The sequence below is a fragment of the Balaenoptera musculus genome, chromosome 9 (assembly GCF_009873245.2).
Source record: "Balaenoptera musculus isolate JJ_BM4_2016_0621 chromosome 9, mBalMus1.pri.v3, whole genome shotgun sequence".
In the NCBI taxonomy this organism is placed as follows: domain Eukaryota; kingdom Metazoa; phylum Chordata; class Mammalia; order Artiodactyla; family Balaenopteridae; genus Balaenoptera; species Balaenoptera musculus.
Window position 1 is genome coordinate 98,568,864 of NC_045793.1, and position 23,856 is coordinate 98,592,719.

Here is a 23,856-nt window from a genome sequence, read left to right on the forward strand (position 1 = left end):
ATTGCTGTGCGCGGGCTTTCTCTAGTTGCGGCGAGCGGGGTCTACTCTTCGTTGCGGTGCGCGGGCTTCTCATTGCGGTGGCTTCTCTTGTTGCGGAGCACGGGCTCTAGGCACGCGGGCTTCAGTAGTTGTGGCTCGCGGGCTCTAGAGTACAGGCTCAGTAGTTGTGGCGCACGGGCTTAGTTGCTCCGTGGCACGTGGGATCTTCCCGGACCAGGGCTCGAACCCGTGTCCCCTGCATTGGCAGGCAGATTCTTAACCACTGCACCACCAGGGAAGTCCCAATATTTTCTTATTTTTCATCTTTCGCTTTATGTTCTAGGATAGAGTTGGCAAGCTTTTCATGTAAAGGACCAGATAGTAAATGTTTTAGGCTTTATGGGCCAAGAGGTAACATTGAGGGTTTTAAGTAGGTATCACATCAGAAGAGAGAAAACAAATTTCCACATTTTCATTGATGAAATTCAAAGTATGATAATCACTGAGTACAAATTTTTTGTGACTCAATCCTAATAGGAATGGAATTCTTTTGGGGGGGCTAACATTTTGCTTAATTGGGGTTCAGAGTTAGTGCTCTCGATCATCAAGTTGATTGGAATGTTCATTTGTAAAAGTGCCACCGTATTCCAGGTCACTAATTTGGCTTTCAGTTACACTCATTTTATTATTCAGCCCTTCTGTTGAACTCTTTTATTTTGGCGATCATATATGTAATTTCTAAGATACTTTTCTTGTTTGCTCTGTCTGTCTCTGTCTCTCTCTCTTGGCTGTATTTATGGATGCTGTCCTCCTCAAATGCCTCTAAACCCTCTAGAATTTAAGCCCCCATCCAGTCTCTCCTTTGCCCCCTGTGCTCCCTGCCCTTTCTCTTCCATGCTGACCCTGGTGATCGTTGTATCTGTGAAAGCAGGACAGGTTGACTTGTATGTGCAGCTGGTGGGCTTCCTTTAGTTTCCTCTGTTTCCCCGGGAGGGGCAGCTCTGGGACTTTGGAAGGGTGGGCTGTGTGTCGCATGCAGGGGGACCTGGTGGGGAGCAGGCAGTGGACTCAGGCCCCACAGTCACCAAGACATGTCCTGGGGGCTGCTCCACCTCCTGAGGTCTCTGAATCTCACTCCTGGTTCCCTTTCCCTCAGGGCTACCTGATCCTGCTCTGCAGGGGCAGCTTTTAGAAAGAAGGAGAAAGCAGAGTCCAGACGATACCCACGGTGCCCTGGGTGTCTAAAGAGCTAAAGGGATAGTCCAGTCAATACCAGATGTTTATTCAAACAAATCTAGTGCAGTACTCCTTACCCGGTTTACTGTGCTTCCTACATCTGCGGCATGTGTAGTAGTAACTGAGGCATGAAATTATTGTTCTGAACCAGTCTTTTCAGAATCAAGAAATACTAAACTTTGTTACAGTTTAAATTGAACCGTATGAAATAGCCATTTTTATGGGCAGAAAACTGTTGAAAATTAGCACTTTGATCAAATCAAATCTAATATTAATCTAATATTAATAAATCTAATGTTAGTAAAATTGTATTATATTTGTTATGTTTTGAGCTGTGAATATGGTCACTCTAAATCATCACTCTAATTAACCAGAACAGTTAATTAAGTAGCCTCTCCTGTTTGCAGCCATTCTGGAACATCTAGAGAGTGTAAGGGTCTTCAACATCAACAAACCCAACTTCTTTTCAGGATCAGATTTGACCCTGAAAAAGTGAAAGTGAGCTTGCTCAAGGACATACTCTTTAGTTTCAAAGTTGCGTCTCAAACGCAAGAGTCCTGGAGGCAGGTAGAGGCTTTTGTAGGCTGACGGTCATGGAGAAGGTGTGCTCTGCCCAGGCCCCCTGGGCTACTGTGCCCTCAAGCAGGCAACAGCTGGCTGGAAACAGCCAGGTCGGCGGGTCCCACCACATGGGTGACACCGCACGGTCAGGAGGGGGAGCCCCAGCAGTGCTCTCGGCTTGCTTGCTTTTACTCTTTCTCCCTTTGTCGTTTGGATGTGCAGAATGGTCGGACTTCCAAAATAATGTCCTTCAACTGACTACACGGTATTGGCTAGAAATGTGGGGAGGCCACCCGTGGGCTCTGTGTGCTAGAGGTAGTAAGGAAGATGCACTGGTTTAGTAAGAAGATGGGCTGGTTTGGTAAGAAGATGGGCTGGTTTAATAAGTCTGTGCACTGGTTTAGTAAGAAGATGCATTGGTTTAGTAAGAAGATGGGCTGGTTTAGTAAGAAGATGGGCTGGTTTGGTAAGAAGATGGGCTGGTTTAGTAAGAAGATGTGCCGATTTGGTAAGAAGATGGGCTGGCTTAATAAGAAGATGTGCTGGTTTAGTAAGATCTGCTGGTTTAGTAAGAAGATGTGCTGGTTTAGTAAGAAGATGGGCTGGTTTAGTTAGAAGATGGGCTGGTTTACTAAGAAAATGGGCTGGTTTAATAAGTCTGTGCACTGGTTTAGTAAGGAGATGTGCTGGTTTAGTAAGAAGACGTGTTGGTTTAATTAGAAGATGGGCTGGTTCAGTAAGGAGGTGTGCTGGTTTAGTAAGGAAAATGTGCCTGTTTAGTAAGAAGATGGGCTGGCTTAGTTAGAAGATGGGCTGGTTCAGTAAGGAGATGTGGAGGTTTAGGTGGAAGATGTGCTGGTTTAGTATGAAGATGTGTGGGTTTACTTTACGTCTTTTCGTGCATGCAGCCTGTTTGGATTTTGCCAGCAGTTTTAGGGTGTTGCCTGCCTCAAACTTTTTTAAAAAACTGTAAACAGCTTCAGTGGGGTTTGCAGAAGGAAGCTGTGGTTTCTGGTCTTCCTGTTCATTCACATGTTTTTTTCAGAGGGAGGGCTAACATCTGACCATATTTTTCAACAAGCTCAGAAGTGAACAGAGGAGAATGCACACTAACTATCGGCAGAGGGGGAGGAACCAGAATTCCTCCAGAGAAATTCCTCCTCACACAGACTTTCCAGCGGGGTGTTCCATGGAGAACGAGGTAGGTGCACACCCAGTGTGGAAAGAGCCATCTAGAACGATTGTTTGGGTCCTGTGACCTTTGCTTTGGGAAGGTGGGGTGGAGGGTTCCTGCTGGCTTCCGGGTCTGAGAACTGGCAGCCCCGGTGGCCGGCGAAGTGAGCAAGATGAGGAGCTCTTTGCAGGTTGTTGGGTTCGTCCATCTTCACTTAAGGAGTGAGAGGCCGCGGATGTCAGGGCTGCCGAGGAAGAGTGGCGTTCATGTAGATTTGTAGTCAGTTAGGACCCAAGATCTGAGTTGGAAAATGATTTAGGGAAGAGGTCAAGAAAGAACACGCTCACAGTTGCAGACTCGTGCCTGGAATTTCACCCGTGACGCCTGAGGGAGGATGAGGGGCGCCGTGTGCCCGGCAGGAGTGGCCTCGGCCGCCGCGTGGACGGTCAGGCGTGGTGTGTGTCACCAGAGCAAACCGCTGCCGTGGGGGAGGTCGGGTTCACGCCTAGTCCTGAGATGGGGAACTTGAGGTCTGTAGGAGGTCCTGGGGCGCGGGCTGTGTCGTCCTCCTTATTTGGGCCTCTGCGGCACGTAAGAAAGGCTCTTTTTCTGTTGGTAGGCGCTTAAGTACTTAACTTTCTTTTTCAAAAGATAGTGAATCTGTTGACTTGCGTTACAGGGAGTTGGAGTTAAGATAGGCAACGTTGAGATGCAGTTTTAAACAGTGGCGCTTATAGGAGAGGATTTGTCGGGGTGCTTCGTGCACCTGGGCGGGGGTGAATCTGGGGGGTAGCCGCTGCCTTGCCCAGCTGGACGGTTGGACAGTGGCTTTGCGCGGCCCACGCTCTGGCCTGGGTGTCTCTCCCTGGTGTCCCTCCCCCGTGTCTCTCCCTGGTGTCGTCCCTCAGCCCTGCGGAGCCTGATCCCCGCCGAGTGGCCCCCCCCCCCGCTCAGCAGAAGGGGCCCTGGGGCAGGGAAGGGGGTCCCTCGAGGTGCAGCCCCAGTGCCGGGCACATGCCAAGTGCCCATTAGACGTTTGCTGAATGCCGAACTGAAGGACCCCAGGGCATTGCACTTGAAGCCCTTGTTCTGGGGCAGTTTTGTGTTATTAACTAAAGGAGTAGGTAAGGGTGCGTGAACACCGTACCGAGGCATTCGGGGTGCCCAGTGCGGGTTTCCTTCCTTCACTGCCACACGCTTTCTCTAGAACGCGCTGGGCTGAGCGTTGTGCACGTGGAGTGACTTGGTGTGTGTCACCTTATCATTCACTTTGGTCCGCAAGTAGAGGCCACTGTCCCATGAGCAGTTGTGCTGGTTCCTTCAGCACATGCATTTCTTATTGTAAATTAATAAACAGACACTCTGACGGAGAAGTTAGCCTCTGAGAATTTGTTTAGGAGATGCAGTTACTTGGAGCCTGGTCACCCCAAGTGAGATGCTAAGTCAGGCTTTAATCTAACAATACCCAAGGCCAGCCTGGCCCCTGGCCCCTCCTCTAGGAAAGCGCTAAGTGGGCCAGAGTTTGTGTGTGTGTGTGTGTGTGTGTGTGTGTGTTGAAGAGCTACATTTGAGGTTTCCAACTTCAAAAGTTGTTTCAAGCATAAGATGGAAAATTATTGCAAGAATACTATAAGCGTCTAGGGAACACTTCTGAGCCAGTTCAGAAGTTCTGCACAGTTCTAGGAAGCAGCGTGTGTGCCATGTGAGAAGTCTGCAGATGCCGGACAGGGCCACCGAAGCCCCGCATCCCCTCCCCGGGTCTGTGCCTCGGACCCTCGGTTGGTTCCTTCAACACTCAGGGCCCCCGTTTCTTCACGAGAGACTCGGGCACGGATGGACGCCGGGTGGCACTCGGTGCCAGGGCTCCATTCACCAAGAGAACCCGTGCTTGGCGTTGGGCTCCTTCCAGGGGCTAAATTGCTCCTTTTGTCTTTTGGGGTCAAAGATGGCAAGATCATTTCGGTGATGATGAACATGGGCGCTCAATGAAAATACCTGTTGAGTGAAGGATGAACAATTGCACGGGCTAAAGCCACTTTTTACAACTCTGTATTGATTTGGAGGCTGTTCCAGTGAATTAAAGAATCCACAGTCGTTTAATGGAATCCTGATTCTGTGCGTCGGAATATTCTTTTTCTAAAATTAATTAATTAATTAATTTATTTTTGGCTGCGTTGGGTCTTTGTTGCTGCACGTGGGCTTTCTCTAGTTGCGGCGAGCGGGGGCTACTCTTTGTTGCGGTGCGCGGGCTTCTCACTGCGGTGGCTTCTCTTGCTGCGGAGCACGGGCTCTAGGCGTGCAGGCTTCAGTAGTTGTGGCACGTGGGCTCAGTAATTGTGGCTCGCGGGCTCTAGAGCGCAGGCTCAGTAGTTGTGGCGCACGGGCTTAGTTGCTCCGCGGCATGTGGGATCTTCCCGGACCAGGGCTCGAACCCGTGTCCCCTGCATTGGCAGGCGGATTCTTAACCACTGCGCCACCAGGGAAGTCCCAGAATATTCTTTTTTTTTTTTTTTTTTTTTTAATTTATTTATTTATTTTTGGCTGTGTCGGGTCTTCGTTGCTGCACGCAGGCTTTCTCTAGTTGTGGTGAGCGGGGGCTACTCTTCGTTGCGGTGCGTGGGCGTCTCATTGCGGCGGCTTCTCTTGTTTTGGAGCACCGGCTCTAGGCGCGCAGGCTTCAGTAGTTGTGGCACACGGGCTCAGTAGTTGTGGCTCACGGGCTCTAGAGCGCAGGCTCAGTAGTTGTGGCACACGGGCTTAGTTGCTCCACGGCATGTGGGATCTTCCCGGACCAGGGCTCGAACCCGTGTCTCCTGCATTGGCAGGCGGATTCTTAACCGCTGCGCCACCAGGGAAGTCCCCAGAATATTCTTAATTGTTCTCAGTTTATTTTTTTCAAGCAGAACTTTCTTTTACATTTTCATGTTTAAAAGCAGCATAGGCTCCAAAATCTTGAGGTGCCCTCTTGTTCATTGTGTTTCTGGAAAAGCTGAGGGGCCCCCACCGTGCCTGCCATCCCCCAGCTCCCAGCCGTGTCTACTTTCCAGCTCCTGCAGCGGGAGCGGGGCACGCACCTCCTGTGTCACACGCCTGCTGTCCTCGGGTGGAGCAGCCGCCCCCGTTCTGCGCTGAAACGGGGCGAGGCGGCAGAGGAAAGCTGCAGGTTTGCTGGGGTGCATTTCTTTACATAATGGTTTCAACATTCCACTCTCTAGGGAGGCTTATCCACCGCTTGAACTTATTTGGGATGTTAAAAAAAAGCACATGATGCCTGGGGTATGCAGCACTGAGGACTGAGTTAGGGAAGCTGTGTCTGATTCCAAATCAGTCATGCCAAGTTCACGCTTGGCCAGGTGGTCTTGTGTGCGGCCTGGGTTCCGGGGCGGCTCCCCTCGCCTCCGCCAGCCTGTGAGCAGTGGAGGGCAGGCGCCATTATTCGTCACGGGGCCTCACGGGGCCGTGCCTCGTTGCCAGGGTAGCTCCTTTAAAAACAGGGCATTTGGGCCCTAAAGTACACCTTCGAGGCACCTGGCTAGCAGTTCTCATCGTGGATTCAGTCCCTGTTCATCTGCTTTGGGCTTATCTCCCCCCGCTTGACGGTGACCACCTTGAGGGTGGGACTTCCGTCTCATCCCCCCACAGGGCCTTCCTGATGCCTGGCTGGCACAGGCATCAGACACGTTACTGCTCCCCTGTAGAATGCTGGCTCCCTAGAGGTAAAGGCAGCAGAAGACGGAGTGGGGCTCAGCGTCGGCAAAGCTGATCCTTGAGCTGCTGCAGGAGGCGTCTGCAGTGGGCGTCCTGGTTTCCTTGGCCTGCAGGGACCAGACAGACGAGGCGTGTGGGCTGGCAGAGGGTCTCTCCTTAAGGTGGGTTGCAGGACTTGGGCTCTGGGTCCTTGCCACACAGGCTGATTCTGTGTGCGGGCTGTGACTGTATGACCCGTCCCTCAACGTTAAAATAACAGCGTGGGTTGCGTGTGGTCTGTGGACCTGGCGATTTGGCACGGGCTTCTTGGTAAGAGGCTGGCCTTGGCAAACCCCTCGTCTCAGAACTGGTTTCCTGTTGCTCCCAGGTGTAGAGGAGTGGCGAGGTGGAGCCGCCGTCAGGTCGAGCTGGGCTGTTCTCACGCGCCGTCAGGCTCAGGCTCAACCGTGGGCTGTGCCCCTGCTGGTTATGATTTGGGAGAGTGAACTTCGTGAGGTTTACCAGGTAGAAATGGTGTAGGGGCAGATGTTTACTCCGGCCACTTTCGGATGTAGGTCATCTGTGTAACGTTGTGCTGCGTGTCTTGGCACTTCCACCGCCCTAGGGCAGTGCCTTTCGCATCACAGGAACTAGGAGGCTCTCAGTGCGGATAGACAGTCAAGCAGAGCAGGATCGAAGAGTCATGTGCGTGCCACTGATCGCCTCGGATGCCAGCCGGAGCGGCAGTCGCAGCTCAGGGCCTGGCCTGGCCTGCCCGCAGGTCGCTGGTCACTCCGCTTGTTAGCCACGGGTACAGCGCACAGGCTGGTGACACGTGATGTTTACGTTACTCACTTCTCAGTGTCGCTTGCTTTCAGTGTAGACTTTACCATCGGTGCTTGTCTGGCAAATTGTGGGTGACCGTGTCCCACCGTTTCCACGTGAGCCCTACGTTGCGGTCACCTGGTCCAGACCCCGCCCCCCCCCCCCCCCCCCAGGATTTCACCTGAAGTGCCTCACCCTCTCTTCCACTCGCCGAATTTGTGCTGGGGCTGACAACGCCTGTGGGATCGAGGAGAAAGAAGCCTGGGCGGGCCGCGGGGGCGGTCTGTCTGAGGGCTGCGATCAGCCGTCTCGGGCTCCTCCTCCTCCGAGCCCCTCTCTCCACTCTGTACTTCGTCTGAGACTGTGGAGATGATACTCTCCTTATGATGATGGGATTGATTATCGTCTCCCTTAACCTTTCAGGCTTTTATCTTGTCTCAGCTTAAGTGTAAGCAGTTGTAGGCAGGAACTGTACTCATCCTTTAAAAACAAAATCTTATGGACGATTTCAAACGTAAACAAGAGCAGAGAGAAGTAAATGAAGCCCCACACGCAGGTCGTGGTCTAGCTTTGATCCTCCCCAGCTCTGAGGGCCTCACATCAGCATTATTCCCCCAGCCCCCCACGCAGCACGAAGTGCTGAGGGGCTGCGTTGGGATGGGGAGTGGGAACTCGGTGGGTATCCAGCACGAGGAGGGGTGCTCCAGTATTAGTTGTCGTGGATCAGTGGGGTAAAAGGCAGCTATCCAGGGGCCAAGTGCTCAGGGCTGAGGAGTGCAGGCCAAGGAGCAGAGGAGAAAAGCCGGACTCTGGCTGGGAGGAGCAGGAGGAACGCCGGGGTTCACTTTGCTGAGGGCATGTTTTGTGTGCGGCGGGCCCTGCAGGATCTCCTGGAGACCCCCGGGGCCTCACCTGCCTTTGTGAGGGAGTTAGGGCCCCTCTCCATCCTCCATCTGTGAGTTTGACGGGCTGCCGAGGCGCCTCACAGGCATTGTTTTGGGTGGGATATGGCACGTGGCTGAATTTCCCCCTTGCAGAGGAGAAACAGGAACGAGAGCTTTTGGTACATGTTTGGTGACATAGGCATTTGTTTCTTGTAAGTGTTGGTCAGAGCTAGGCCTGCCCTAGGTCCCGGCCACTGTCTGGCGTTGGGTCCTGCCCAGGCAGGCGAGCTGCAGAATCACAGACAAGACAGTGGAAGGTGACTTCTCGATCTGGTGTGGGTCACCACCTTTGGGTTTCGCTGCTGTGTTCGGTGATGTTTCCCTGCCGAGGCTGCACGTTGGCGTCTTGTATTCTCTGGTTTTACGTTCCTTTGCGTGACTGGAAGCGGTCACCTTTGGCCTCTGCGTGCAGGTGCCCAGTGCCCATGCCTGACTCTCTGAACATCTGTGCCCGCAGAGGGCCTGGAGGGCTCTTGCAGAGCTGCAGGGAGGGAATCCTGGGCCTTTTCCTGGGGCCCGCAGGCGAGGTTGACTTTATTCTCCCCGCTGTCCCTGGCTCTCCCTCTGCAGGTTTACTTTGATCGCAGGGTTGGCCTCCAGGCCCCTCTAGACACTGACCACGGGGTGAGGTCACCCACGTGCTGGTCAGTGCCCTGAGCCCCCGAGGCCCCAGCGGAGGGAGGGGAAAGCAGAGCGCGTGCCACGTTCCTACGGGAGAGGGAAGAGGCGGGCCTCGCGGCTGTTGAGCTGAGTTTCCTGTTGATGCCACAGCCCTGGCCACACCTCCCCGCCTTCTCCGAGGACCCTGCAGTGAAGTGACCCAGCGGAGCCGGGAGGTCACTTCAGAGCAATGCTGCATTTTTGTCTTCTGGGGGAATCTCCCCCTTCCTGCCCCTTCTCGCCTCCTGAGTTTACTCACCTTGAGAATTGGCCCTTGACCTTGTAAGTGTCCATGAACAGGTGAGGGACCAGCCCCTCGGTGCCGAGGCAGCACTGGGCCCGGCCCACCCTGGCTGGCAGTGGCTGGCCCGTCTGCACGGGGACCGTGGTGGTGCTTCTGGCCACTTCCGCTTGTTAGCCATGGGTACAGCGCAAAGCCTTTGTGAATAATGAACTCCAATCATTGCCGTTTCTGCCTGCAGCCTGGAATTGTGTCGCCGTTTAAACGAGTATTCCTAAAAGGTGAAAAGAGTAGAGATAAGAAAGCCCATGAGAAGGTGACAGAGAGGCGCCCCCTGCACACTGTGGTGCTGTCCCTGCCTGAGCGCGTCGAACCCGACAGACTGCTGAGCGACTATATCGAGAAGGAGGTGAAGGTAAGTCCACGGCCGCAGGACCCGCCTGCCTGTCGCCAGCAAAGGCCCCCTGATGCACCAAACGCTGCGGTTCTGGGACCCGTCCCCACTCACACCTCGGGTGACTCCCACCCGGTGGTGCCCCTGCGGTGGTGTGTCTGATAAACTGGGTGCCCAAACCCCAGGGCTCTGTCTTCTGGCCCCATTTCTGGCTTTCTCTCCAGTAGCAAGCTGCCTCCTTTCTCGTAAAGGCTGGCCGTGTGTTTCGGTTCCTTGGTCAAGGCTAAGAGCTGTTCCGTGTGCCATTGTCACAGCCTGGGACACGGACTCCTGAATCCTGTCGAAGCCCGTGCCCACTTGTGGGTACACATGACGCACACTAGTGTATTATCAGTGCTTCCCCTAAACACTACATGAAAGGAAATGAATAAAACTGCGCAGTCAGAGAGAATGGGAAAGGGGACCGCGGTGATGAGAGAGGCCCGTGAACTTGCAGAGGGAGCTGACGAAGGTGGGGTAACGAGTTCACAGAGCCCACGGAGCTGGACCTGCGTCCCTCAGAGGACGTGGAGCTGTCCAGCTGGACCCGGGGGCTGGGGGGGCGTGGAGCACCGTGTGGGCTTCGGGGAGGGGTTTGCTCTCGCCTGCCACAGGGGGAGGTGGGAGGTCTCCCTGGTAGAGACATGACACTAGGGGGGGCTTTAGACGTGGGGACCCTGGCCCGGAGGAGGGTGGGGAGAGACCCAGTGTGAAGATGAGCAGATTAAGTCAAAGCCTCTGTCCGGAATGGTGAGAATTGCCAACCCCCTTTCCCTCAAGCTTCCAGACAGGCCTGCACCCGGGCCTCTCCCACAAGGGGACCCTCGCAGGACTGCTTTCATGTGCAGCCACACAGCCCGCAGAAGTGCCGCCTCAAATGACCCTGGGGTGACCACCCAGCCAGCCTGAGAGAAGCTGGCAGTCTGCGCCTCTGCCCGTGCACACGGCTTCTTGCGTGGGCAGTCAAGGAGAAGTACACGTTTGAGGAAGACGTTTAATCTAAAGATAGAGCCCGGGACAAACACAAGACGTAAACGTGAATGCAACAGCAGCAGTGCGGAAACTAGGGGAAAAATAAAAATACATAATGTTGTCAGAAAGATAAGAGGAAATACTGTTAACTGTGAGATAACAGGATAACAGGTGGAGACAAGAGCTTTTGGAATTAAAGGATCTTAATTATATGTCGTAAAAAATTCATTAGAGGGGTCAAAAGATAAAGTCAAGGCAGTCACCCAGAAAGAATAACCAAAAGACAAGGAGATCAAAAATCAGTAAACAAAAGATGAGAGAGAGAAAAAAATTATAGGATCCATCCAGAAGGTTCAATCTCTGACTCATGAGAAGAAAGAATGGAGGAGAGTGGGAGGAAGTTGTTAAGACAGTAACGGAAGGACATTTTGCAGAATTCACCAACAGGCGTGATTCTCAGATTGAGAGGGTCGCTTTCTGGTCATGATGACCAGACAGTCAGGTTTCGAAAACGTGAGCCCTCAGAGCCCGTTCTGACGAGGTTCCTGGGAGATGTGCTGCCTCAGAGCGCAAGGACGCACCAGGAAGGTGGGAGACGCAGATCCAGAACCGGGGCTCTAAGCACGGAAAAGAGCAGAGGGAATTCCCAAGACGGGAATCTGAGGAACAGGCCAGAGCAGCTCTGGGAGAAGGGAACACGGATGGTTTTATACGTTGGAGTAGAGGCTGCTGAAGAATTGGGAAGATAGAATTGTATGTTGAAAACAAAGCAAGTGGAGGGAAGGGCAGGCCCATATTACACCGTGAAAATTTAAAGTTTGCGGACTTCTGCTTCCAGGAAGAGGGAGTCGACGTATTTTTCCCTATTCCTCTCACTAAGTACACCTAAAAATCCTAGACGTTATATATGCAACAACCATAAGAAGACTCTGAAAGGTAGAGTGACGGCAGACCAGCCAGGGACCTTGGGACCCAAGGGGGCGACCCTTTGGTGAGTTCCCCGGTTCTCTTTTTCCTCATGTATCCCAAGCTTGGAACTGAAGAAGCTGGCAACCCAGAACAGCCAACAGGTGCACACAGAATCCCAACAAAATTCACTCTCTCTGGCCAAAGGACCAGGAAAGGGATAGCTTAGCAGGACAGAAAATGTCTTACAATACCTGCTCAGTTCCAACCAAATGTGACTGAAAAACCTGTGGGCCCGCTGCTGCCTCTACCAGCAAAGACTGTGTAGGGGCCAGCACCCACCGCAGAGAAGGCTGAGTCGGGAGCTGGGGCTTTATCCCTGATGAACCCCTAGTGGAACTGCGGTGTCAGTGGAGACCATGTGGGGAGCCTGGAATTCTGCCCTCAGACAGCAGCAGTGTGACTCACATACCACCCCTCGTGTCACTGGGCCACTTGGGGGCCCAGAACGCCCACCGTGTCCAGCAGGGAAGAGGAGCCCCCCCCCCCCCAACTCAGGTGGCAGCGGAGGCCAGTGGGGAGTCAGCCCCTCCACCTGGTAACAGAGTGTGCTCCCCTCCCCCTGTGGGACTGGAGCAGATTTCTGACATTTGTGTCCTCAGAGTCCTGGAGGGAGAAGAGACGGGGTGGGGTGGGGCTGAAAAGCTGATCAAAGGAGTCATGGCTGAAACTGCTGTGATTTGGTAAAAGACAGACTCAGAGGTTCAAGAAGCTGAGCTCACCACAAACAGGATAAACCCAAAGCAGTCCACGCCAAGACACGTCGTAGTGAAACTTCCGAAAAGTAAAGACAAAGACGGAGTGTTGAAAGCAATGAGAAAGAACACTTCACCTGTAGGGAAAACGGCATGATAGATTTCGCATCAGAAACCACGGGGCCAGAAGGAAGTGACGACATCCTTCAAGTGCCAAGAGACCCTGAAGAATCAAAGGCTGATGAGAGCACCACAGGCGACTCGGCATCCTCAGACAGCAGCCAACAAACGGACCAGTTTCTTGAAGAGCACAGACTGCCACGGGTCACCAGTAAATAGATCATTTGAGTAGTCCTGCAACTATTAAAGAAATTTAATATCTAATTTGAAAACTCCCATAAAAAAAGTCTCCAGGCCCAGGTGGTTTCTGGAAAATTCTATCATATGTTTAAAGAGTTAACACTAATTCTACACAGTCTCTTCCAGAAAAACAGAAGGGGAGGGAACACTTTTTAACTCATTTGTGAGGTTAGTATTTCCCTGATACCAAAATCAGGCAGTACGAAGCAAAAATAAATTACAGACATGAATACAGATGCTTAGGTATAAATGTAACAAAACCTATAGGATTTGTACGCTGAAAACCACACAACACGGATGAAAGGATCAAAGATCTGAATAAGTGGAGAGACATACCACGTACATGGATGTTAACATGTCAGTTTTCCCCAAATTGATATACAGGTTTGATGCAATTCCTATCAAAATCCCGGCCAGATATTTTGTAGATATAGACAAGTATTCTAAAATTTATATGGAAAGGCACAAGAAGTAGAATAGCTGGAACGGTTTGAAAAAGAAGAGTTAAAAGAGAGGAATCAGTCCGCCTGATTTCAAGATGTACTTTAGAGCTACAGCAATGAAGACTGTGAGGTAGCAGTAGAGGGGCTGACACAGTCATCAGTGGAACAACATCGTGAACCCAGAAACAGACCCAAACAAATACACCCAACTGAGTTTTGACAGAGGTGCAAAAAGCAAGTCGGTGGAAGGACCGTCTTCTTAGCAAATGGTGCTGGAGCCGTTGGACACCCATTGAGAGAAAAATGAACCTCACGCTAAATCTCACACCTTATACAAAAATTAACTCAGAGTGGATCATGGAATTAAAGGGAAAATGTGAAACTATAACACTTCTAGAAAAAAAAACCTAAGAGAAAATCATCAGGACCCAGGGTAAGCAGAGTACTTAGACTTGACATCAAAAAGGCAATGATTGGTAAACTGAACTTCATCAAATTTAAAAACTTTTGTTCTGCAGAAGACTCCGTTAGGAGGATGAAAACACAAGCTACAGACTGGGAGAAGATATTTGCAAACCACCTACCTGCCGAAGGTCTTTTATCTAGAATATATAAAGAACTGTCAAAGCCCAATAGTAGAAAAGCCAACAGTCTGATTAGAACATGGGCAAAAGTCATGAAGAGACATTTATTTCACCAAAGAAGACATTCAGATGGGAATAAGCACATGAAGATGTTCAACATCACTAGCCGTTAGGGAAGTGCAAATTACAACCACAGGGAGACATCACTGCACACCAACCAGAATGACTGAAGTTAAATAAGTAGTGAGAACACCAAATGCTGGTGAGGATGCAGAGGGTCACTCATGCATGGCTGTTGGGCATGTAGAATGGTGCAGCCACTCTGGAAAACAAGTGGGCAGTTTCTTAAAAACTAAACATGCAACTACCGTCTGACCTGGCAGTTGCACTCTGAGTATTTATCCCAGGGAAATGAAAATCTGTGTTGACACAAAAACCTATACATGAATATTAAAAGCAGCTTTATTCATAATGGGCAAAAACTGGAAATACCCCAGATGTCCTTCAGTGGGTAGATGGTGAAACAAATGATGTGCCTCCATACTGTGGAACCGTACTCAGCTGTAAAAAGGCATGATTTACTGATTGCTTCAACACCCTCCAGGAATCTGCAGAGAATTATGCTGAGTGAAAAAAGCCAATCCCCAAAGCTACATACTGTATGATTCCCTTTGTATAACATTCTTGATATGACAGAATTATTGAAATGGAGAACAGGTAGGGCTTGCTAGGGGTTAAGGAGGAGACCAGGTGGGTGGGAAGTGGGTGCGCCTGTAAAAGAGAAGCGGGAGGGACCTTGTGATGGAACGTTCTGGAACCTGACCTTGTAGTCAGTATCGTGGTTGTGATGCTGGGTGATCACGAGATGTTACCTTAGGTATAACAGGGTGCGGGGTACAGTGGACCTCTGTGTATCATTTCTTACAACTGCATGCCATTTACAATTATCTTAGAATTAAAGGTTAAAAAAAATTAGAGACTCTGCATAAACAAAATTGTGATTTCACTACCTCTTGGCACAGTGGTGAAGTAGAATGTACCTAACAGGAGGATATAAGCACCAAGTAATGATTAAGTAGTAAATTATCTAAATTGTAAGAAAAAAGGAAGGAGAAGTTGGGGGTGGTGATATAAGAGAGTTAACTCTTTCTCTGCCGTAACTGGAAATCAACAGCTAATGTCTTAGATTGATGAATCAGGCAGTAGCAATGTAAAACCATGACTTAGAAAGTTGGCCCTAGATCCAGAAGACCCTGGAGTTGCTGCCTCTGGGAAGCAGTTTACAGGGTTGCCTGGGTTGGGACCAGATCGTTGTTTTTTGTTATACACTTCTGGGGACTATTTACGTTTTTAAACTTCATACATGTATCACTTTGATAAAAATAAAAACAGCGACGACAACACAATGCACTAGTGGTGAGGAGGCTTTTCCTCCCGCATACTCGAGTGTAGTTCTTTATGGAAAGTATTTTGTATTCAGAATGAACATTACTAACATGAAGGTGAGAGGCACTTAACAGTAGCTTCTGATTTCTGAATGCTTACCTATACGGCAACACTATTTAACATTTTAAATACATTTTCTCATTGAATCCTCACCCGGCTTTTTTAAAGCAGAAGCATCCTTCCCAGGGTTTCGACCCCACGAGGCCCAGGGTGGTGCAGGGGTGCAGGCTCGGGACCTGTGAACTGACACTCTGGCTTTTAATTCGGGGGGCAGCAGCGGGTAATTAATCACATGTGTGATACCAAACCCAAGATGCTTCTTGATAAGATTTGTTATTTCTTATTTATTGTGTTTTTAAAAGTTGAATAGGTAGCTTATGGACATGGTACAAAATTCAGATGGTAAGGAGATTCCTGGTGAGGAGAGGTCCCCAGTCCCCCCACCGCCCCGCCCCTGGAAAGAACCATTGGCATCAGTTTCTCGTGTGTCCCTGCGCGGGCGGTGTGTCCATATCCGAGCACACACGTGCATTTGTTCCCAAATGATTACCTAGTGCACACTTTGCACCTCGTTGTTTACACGCAACAGTATATCTCGACATATCTTGGTGGGTTGGGGCACATAAAGCTGCCTCGTCCATTTCCCTCCCATTATAATGGCTGTACCATATTTTATGTAACCAGTGATCTATTCATACATATTTAATTTGTCTCTGTTACACATTTTACTAACCCTCTAGGATAAATTCCAGAAGTAGAATTGTTGGGTGTAGGGCTAGGTTACTTTTTATCTTGACAGACATTTCCAGGTTGCCCCTCACGCGGGATTTAAGCTGGTGTACACCATTGGCAGTCTGGGCGAATACCTGTTTATCCACACTCTAAGGAGCCACACAGTGTACATGCAGGCTTTTCGATCTTTGCCAGCCTGATGGTCGTAGTCTGTTACATCACAGTTTGTACTGACGAGTGAGGTTGTGTATCTTTTCATATGGTCGAGTCAGATCTCTTAAGTGTCTTTCTACAGCCATTTTTCTGTTGGGTGGTTGGCGGTTTTCCCATACGTTTTCCCTAGCGCTCAGTGTGGTACGTGAGTTTGCCCTTCGCGGTGAAGTTAGTTGTAAGGTTTTCCCTGCTTGTCGCTTGTCTTTGTTCAGAGATGTCTCGGTTCTCTAGAAGCAGGGCCTGAAACTGGAGATTGTGTTTGATGATTCAGGGTGTGTTCTCAGGAGAAGGGGAGGGAAGGAAGCAGGATGGGGCAGAGGAGAAAGATGTGTGTCTGCCCACTTATGGGCATGTAAGGGGCCCCTAAAGGCCACACAGGTGCCTCTTTGTCCCCAGTATGTAGTAGCTTCCCCACCTCCTCATCACGATCCGGGCCGGTTGCCCCTGCAGAACAGTACCACCTTTCTCTGCTTGCTTGTCTGCTGGCATCAGGAGGTGACTGCGGTTTTAAGTTTAGATCCCTTTTTTGTCCCATGGTAGAAGCATTTTACCCCTAGAGCCAGGCTCTCAAAACAGATGGAGCCAAAAGTTTCAGGGCTGGGAGCACACTTTCCCCAAGTGGGTCTCTTGGATTGATGGTGATCAGAGCCACTCCTGCTGCCGTACCGTGGACCCCAGACCCATGCGTTCTGTCCACTGGGGACCAGGCGTGGTGTAATGACTGCTGGTTCCAGATGTGCCCTGCATTCTGAAGAGATGTGGCATCCTTTCAGGTGTCCCCTCCTGGGTGTGCCCCGACCCTGTAGAGGACCTTGCCGGTGGTCTGGGCCCCCTGAGTTTCAGCATTGTCTCAGACCCTCTCTTCCAAGCCTTGAACAGTTTCCTTCCCCCGTGTACTGTAACTCAAGCGAGTGACTGTGAGTCCCTTCGGAGGGAACCGGGGGCGTTGCTGCAGCGCACACTTGTGTCGGGTGTTACAGATTCGTTCTCCTGGGGCTTGGCCTTTCCCTCAGGCACTTCCTGGGACTGGAAACCGGGTCAGAGACGGCCACTTTGCGTTGAAGCAGCACACTCAGTGGTGGTGTCCTTGTTTGTATACATGAGGCGGGACCCTGGTTGGCTCCCAGCAGCTCTCTTGCCCCTGGGAACGCCTCTGCTCTAGTTGCATCTCTGTGGGGCCTGCATACCAGCCCCCCCGCCCAGCCATTTGACCATTTACAGTCACCGCCCACTGCAGTGAGCCCGCCTGCCTGCCCTGCTCCTGGTGGCTGAGTGCTGCCACCTGGCTTCCGCTCTCCCAGGGCCCTGTCGTCCCCCTCGCTGCAGGAAGCCTAGTGCCAAAGCATCTCCCCCATTAGCTCTCCCCCTGAGAACAGCCACCGCAGAGCTGCTGGGTGGTGCCCGCACCCCTGCCAGCCCATTCGTTCCAGCTCATCCTTGAGAGTGGGGTGTCTTCCCAGCCCCCCCAAGTAGCAGGGGCAGCCGTGGGGTTCCAGCTCTTACACGGTAGACCCCGTCCAGCGGGCCCACCTCTCTGCATCTTTTGAAACCTTTATCCACAGTTTGCTTGGCAGTTCTGCAATCTCCACTGAGTTTAACATGGGCCTTGTGTTTGCCGAGCTTCTAAGCTGTGCTAGCAGTGCTTGAGAGCCGTGTCCGGGCCCCTGACCTGGGTTAAGTGCAGAGCCCCGTAGACGCGCTCGTCCAGCTGGGGGTCCATCCACCTCTATCCGGCACCTCCTGCTCCATCAGAGTTCAGTCTCTCTTCCCAGCGGGTCCCAGTCGTGCTGTGTTGAGATTTGATCCCAGGAACAGGTCTTATGGCCAGGAGGGGCGGAGGGGGCAGACCCTGAGGAGAACAGCATTGTCATGAAAGGTGCCCATCCCAGTGAGGCCCGTGTATCGTTTTCGAGCAAGGGGGGTGTGTGTGTGTGTGTGTGTGTGTGTGTGTGTGTGTCGGTGTGTGGGTGTGTATGTATGGGCGTCCTGTGTCTTCTAACAAGTGGGGTTGGGCCACTTCTGCAGGCCTGGAGTGGTGAGAAGAATATGAGATGGAGGTTCCCAAGTGCATCTACCTAGGTGTCCCCATCCCACGTCTCAGAGTCCTGCCCTTCCATCAGGGCCCACGCTCTGCCATGGAAGACTTGTTGATCAAGGTCAAATAGGTGGATGTTATAGGGAGGCTGACTTCGGCTCAGTATAAAAATGGACTCCTCTTATAGCTCATCAGCAATTATTTTTGGAAATACTTTCCGCTGTTTAGAGCTGAAGGGACGAGCTCACCAGCACGTTCCTGTGTTGGCTGCAGTCTCTGTAAGGGCGGCAGGAACGGCAGTGGGGTTAGCGGGTGCCCAAGACAGTCCGGCTTTTGCTGCCAGGGCTGATGGAGCTGATGTGACCGCTAGTCAGATGTCCCCTCGGTCTGTGTTGCTCCATCACGTTCCTCCCTCTGCAGCTGTGTCCTGAATGTGCTATGATCAGTTAATCGGCACAGCAGCCGGCGCCGTGTCTTCTCACGGCGGGTGTGGGCTGGTCCCTGACATCGCTGAAGGAGGCGCTGCACATTGGTCAGGACCGGCAGGGGACCGCCCAGGACGGTGGGGAAGGCTTTTGTAAGAACTGCCCTGGCGGCACACTTTGTCCCATCTGGAGTTACAGCAGGAATGAGAGCTGCAACTTTCCTTTTTGACAAAACATGTTTTACTAATACATATTTTACAGCGAAAAAAATCTCAAATGAGTGAGGACTCACCTCTGTGAAGAAAGTAGAATCCTTCTTGGTGATCTGTGAGCCTGAATTTGAAGTGTGGTGGCACTTTGAGAAAGGCGAGAGGGTGGTGGTGACATTGTGTCCCCCAGGCCACGTGGAGGCGGGGCAGTCCTTGTACAGTCCTGCAGACATGATAACACCAGGGCACTTTTATATGACCCCAACGTAGTCAATATTTTTTTTACTACTATTTGAATTTAAGCAAAATTAATAATTTGGAATGATACACATCTAGAAGTGGTAACTAATATACAGTATAATACTGATTATGATTCAAAAGGTTTTTAGCAAATGCAATTATTGAGTGAAGCTAGGATACAATTTTTTTATTGTGGTGAAATATGCATAACATAAAATTAATTGTGTTTAAGTGTATATTTCATGGTATTAAGTACACTCACATAGTTGTGCAGCCATCACCACCATCCATTTCCAGAACTTTTTCTTTTCAGAACTTTTCAGAACAATATATATATATACACACACCACATATTATTTATCCATTCATCTATCAATGGGCATTGGGTGTTTCGCAACTTTTGACTATTGTGAATAATGCTGTTAGAACATGGGTGTACAAATGTCTGTTTGAATCTCTGCTTTCAGTTTTTTTTCTTTTTAAATTGTGTTAAAATATAGCATAAAATGTACCATCTTAAACATTTTTAAGGGTGCAGTTCAATAGTATGAGATACATTCACGTGGTTGTGCAACCATCACCACCATCCATTACCTTAACTCTTTTCATCTGTAAAATCTGAACTATACCTATTAACAAAAAACTCCGCATTCTTTCCCCCCCACAGCCCATGGCAACCATCGTTCTGTCTCTATGAATTTGACTTCTCTAGGAAGTTCATGTGAGTGGAATCATACACTGTTAGTCTTTTTGTGACTGGCTTATTTCACTTAGCATAATATTCTCAAGTTTTACCCGTGTTGTAATGTACTGCAGAATTTCCTTCCTTTTTAAGGCTGAACAATATACTATTGTATGGGTACACCACATCTCACTTATCCGTTCATCCATCAGTGGACACTTGGGTTGCTTCCATGTTGTTATTGTGAACGATGCTGCTATGAACATGTGTATACAAAAATCTCTTTGAGACCCTGCTTTAATTCTTTGGGTTTATCTATACCCAGAAGTGGAAATTGCTGGGTCATATGGTAATTCTATTTTTAATTTTTTTGAGGAACCCTCATACTGTTTTTCCACAGCAGCTGCACCATTTTATATTCCCACCAGCAGGCACAGGAGTTCCAGTGTCTCTACAATCCTTGCTAGCACTCGTTTCTGTTTTTGTTTGTGTTTTGTTTTTCACTAGCCATCCTAATGAGTTTGAGGTGGGGTATCTCATGGTAGTTTTGATTGTATTTCTCTAATGATTAGTGATCCTCAAGCATCCTCTCATGTTCTTATTGGACATTTGTGTATCTTCTTTGGAGAAAAGTCTGTTCAAATCTTTTGCCATTTTGGCATCAGGTGTTTTTTGTTGAGTTTTAGGAGTCTCAGTATATTCTAGATATTAATCCCTTGTCAGATATATGATTTTGCAAATATTTCTCCCATTCCGTGGGTTGCTCTTTTACTCTGTGGATAGTGTCTCTTAATATAACAAAATTTTAAAAATCTGTTGAACTCCAGTTTGGTCTGTTTTTTTGCCTTTGTCGCCTGTGCCTTTGGTGTCATATCCAAGAAATCACTGGCCAAATCTCGACATCATGAAACTTTTGTCCTATGTTTCTTCTAAGAGTTTTATTGTCTGCTTGCAGTTCTTTTACATAGATTCCAGAAGTGGAATTGGCTGGATCATATGCTAATTCTATGTTTTATTTCTTAAGGAATGACCATACTGTTTTCCACAGTGGCTGTACCATTTTACAGTCCCACCAGCAGTGGCACAAGGGTTCCAGTTTCCTCCATGTCGTCACCAACACATTATTTTCTGTTTTGATAGTAGCCGTCCAGATGGGTGTGAAGTAGTATCTCACTGTGGTTTTGATTTGCACTTCGCTAGTTACTAGTGATATTGAGAATCTTTTCATGTGCTTATTGGCCATCTGTACACCTTCTTTGGAGAAATATCTATTTAAGTCCTTTGCATATTTCTTAATCAGGTTGTTTGGTTTTTTGTTGTGGAGTTATAGGAGTTCTTTTTGTATTCTGGGTATTAACTTCTTGTCAGATATATGATTGCAAATATTTTCTCCCATTGGGTAGGTTGTCTTTGCACTCTATTGATGGTGTCCTTTGATGTACAAAGTTTTAAATTTTGATGAAGTCCAGTTTGTCTTTTTTTTTTCTCTTATTGCCTGTGCTTTTTTTTCCCCCACATTAAAGGTTTTAAAAACTGTGTTAAAATACACATAACATAAAATTTACCATCTTAACCATTTTTAAGTGTATAGTTTAAGTGTTCTAACATTCACATTGCTGTGCAACCATCACCACCATTCACCTCCAGGATTGTTTTCACCTTGCCAGACTGACACTCTGTACCTATTAAACAATAACCCCGTTTCTCCCTCCCCCCAGCCTCTGACAGCCACCATTCCACTTTCTGTCTCTCTGAATTTGACTACTCTGGATACCTCATATAAGTGGAATCATATAGTATTTACCTTTTTGCGCCTGGGCTTATCCATGTTGTAGCATGTATCAGAATTTCCTTCCCTTTTAACGATGAATAATATCCCACTGTTGATAACACATTTTGTTTATCCAATTCTTCCGTCAAGAATTGAGTTGCTTCCACCTTTTGTTATTGCCTGTGCTTTTGGTATCATATCCAGTAAATCATTGCCACATCCAATGTCATGAAGCTTTTCCTCTATGTTTTCTTCTAAGAGTCTTATAGTTTTAGGTCTTAAATTTAGGTGTTTGATCCATTTGAGTTAATTTTTGTGTATGGTGTTAGCTAAGGGTCAAACTTGATTCTTTTGTGTGTGGAGTCTTGTTTTCCCAGTACCACTTGTTGAAAAGATTGTCCTTTCCCCACTGAATGGTGTTGGCACCCTTATCAAAAATCAATTGACACTGTATATGAGGGTTTATTTCTGAGCTCTCTATTCTATTTCATTGCTCTGAATGTCTGTCTTGATGCCAATACCACACTGTTGGTTATTGTAGCTTTGTAGTAAGTTTTGAAATCAGGAAGTGTGAGAATAGATGAAAGGTGTAATATTGATAAATTTAAGGAAGGGTTTGCATTTGGTTTACATGAGCACATAAGAAGAGGATAGAAAGGCCTCTGCTAGCTGCACATCTGTGACAACGTTCTGGAATGTTCATTTGTAACAACCTTAAGTATGAGCCAGTAATTAGATGTGCTGCTTATTTATTTCTAAACTGTTCTGTCAGAGGGGTGGACTCTCAGCCCTGTAGAGAGTGGGGAAACTAATACACAGTTAGTTTTATTCTCTCCCCCTCACCCCCACCTTAGAAAGGATAAAATCTAAAACTTTTTAGAATGAGTATGCATTTCCCTTTGGGGCTACCCAGCACACACTGAACAGCTTCTGAATGCAGCTGTTCTGAAGTTCAGGATGCTCATCTGACTGTGCCTAGACTCAGCCTGTATCTGCCACTGTGCCCTGTGTGAGCTTCTGCCAGTCCCTCTCCTCTCTGCGCCAGTTTTCTTCTCTGTGGGCAGGTGGTTGCCTGGCACAGCAGTAGGTGAACTGACTCAGGCCTCTGTGTTTCCCTTGCTTGCATTTGGTAATCCCAGAGTAACCTGCCTGCTTGGTTCCCCAGTCAGAGAGGGCATCTGCAAACAAAGACAGTTTGATTTCTTCCCTCCCAATCTTGACCTTCTATTTCCTTTTCTTGTCTTACTGCATTATCTAGGACTTCCAGTACAGTATTGAAAAGCAGTGGTGGGAGGGGACATCCTTTCCTTGTTCCTGGTCTCAGGCAATCTTAGAGCTTCTTACCATTAAGTATTGATGTTAGCTGTAGGTTTTTTGTACATGTTCCTTATCAAGTTGAGGAAGTTCCCCTCTATGTCTAGTTTGCTGAGAGTTTTTGTTATGAATATTAGAGGTTGTCAAATGCTTCTGCTGCATCTATTGATACCATATGATTTTTCTCTTTAGCCTGTTAAAGTGGTGGATCACATTAAATAATTTTTGAATGTAGAGTCAACTTTGCATACCTGGGATAAATCCCACTTGATTTTGGTTTATAATTCTTTTTATACGTTGTTGGATTTGATTTGCTAATATTTTGTTGAAGATTTTTGTATCTATTTTATGAGAAATATTGGTCTTCCCTTTCTTGTAGTATCTTTGGTTTTGATGCTAAGGTAATGCTGCCTCAAAAAATGGGTTAGGAAGTGTTTTCTCTTTTCATTTTCTGGAAGAGATTATAGAGAATTGGTATAGTTTCTTCGTTAAATGTTGAGTAGAATTAACCAGTGAATCTGTCTGGGCCTGATACTTTCTGTTTTAGAAAGTTATTATTGATTCAATTTCCTTAATAGCTTATATGCCTATTCACATTATCCATTTCTCCTTATGTGAATTTTGGTAGATTGTGTCTTTCAGGGAATTCCACTAGTGGTCCAGTGGTTAGGACTCTGTGCTTCCACTGCAGGGGGCCTGGGTTCAATCCTTGGTCAGGGAACTAAGATCCTGCAAGCCGCACAGTGCCGCCAAAAAAGAAAGAATTCCGTTGGGATCTGAGAACATACTTTGTATGGTTTCTGTTCTTTTAAATTTGTTAAGGTGTGTTTTATGGCCCAGAATGTGCTCTGTCGTGGTGAATGTTCATGTGAGCTTGAGAAGAATGTGTATTCTGTTGAATGCTGTTGTTGGATGAAGTAGTCTGTTGATGTTAGTTATATGCAGTTGGTGGAAGATGTTGAGTTCACCTTTGTCCTTAATCATTTTCTGCCTGCTGGATCTGTCATTTTCTGTCCATTTCTGAGAGGG

General features: G+C 48.6%; 1 protein-coding gene across 6 annotated transcripts in view; it reads left to right on the top strand.

The window, feature by feature from the left end:
- The window catches only part of CCM2 (CCM2 scaffold protein), a 60,449-nt gene that overhangs the window by 15,925 nt on the left and 20,668 nt on the right, over positions 1–23,856 (top strand). For 2 of the 6 annotated variants that reach the window (XM_036863414.1, XM_036863415.1), the window contains exons 2-3: positions 2,822–2,977; positions 9,549–9,722. The exons of 1 other annotated variant lie outside the window; for it this stretch is intronic. In XM_036863414.1, the coding sequence (XP_036719309.1) occupies positions 2,879–2,977; positions 9,549–9,722 (273 nt within the window). In that variant the 5' untranslated portion in view covers positions 2,822–2,878. The remainder of the gene's footprint in view (positions 1–2,821; positions 2,978–9,548; positions 9,723–23,856) is intronic. 3 more of the 6 variants (XM_036863419.1, XM_036863416.1, XM_036863417.1) reach the window with 3 other exon arrangements.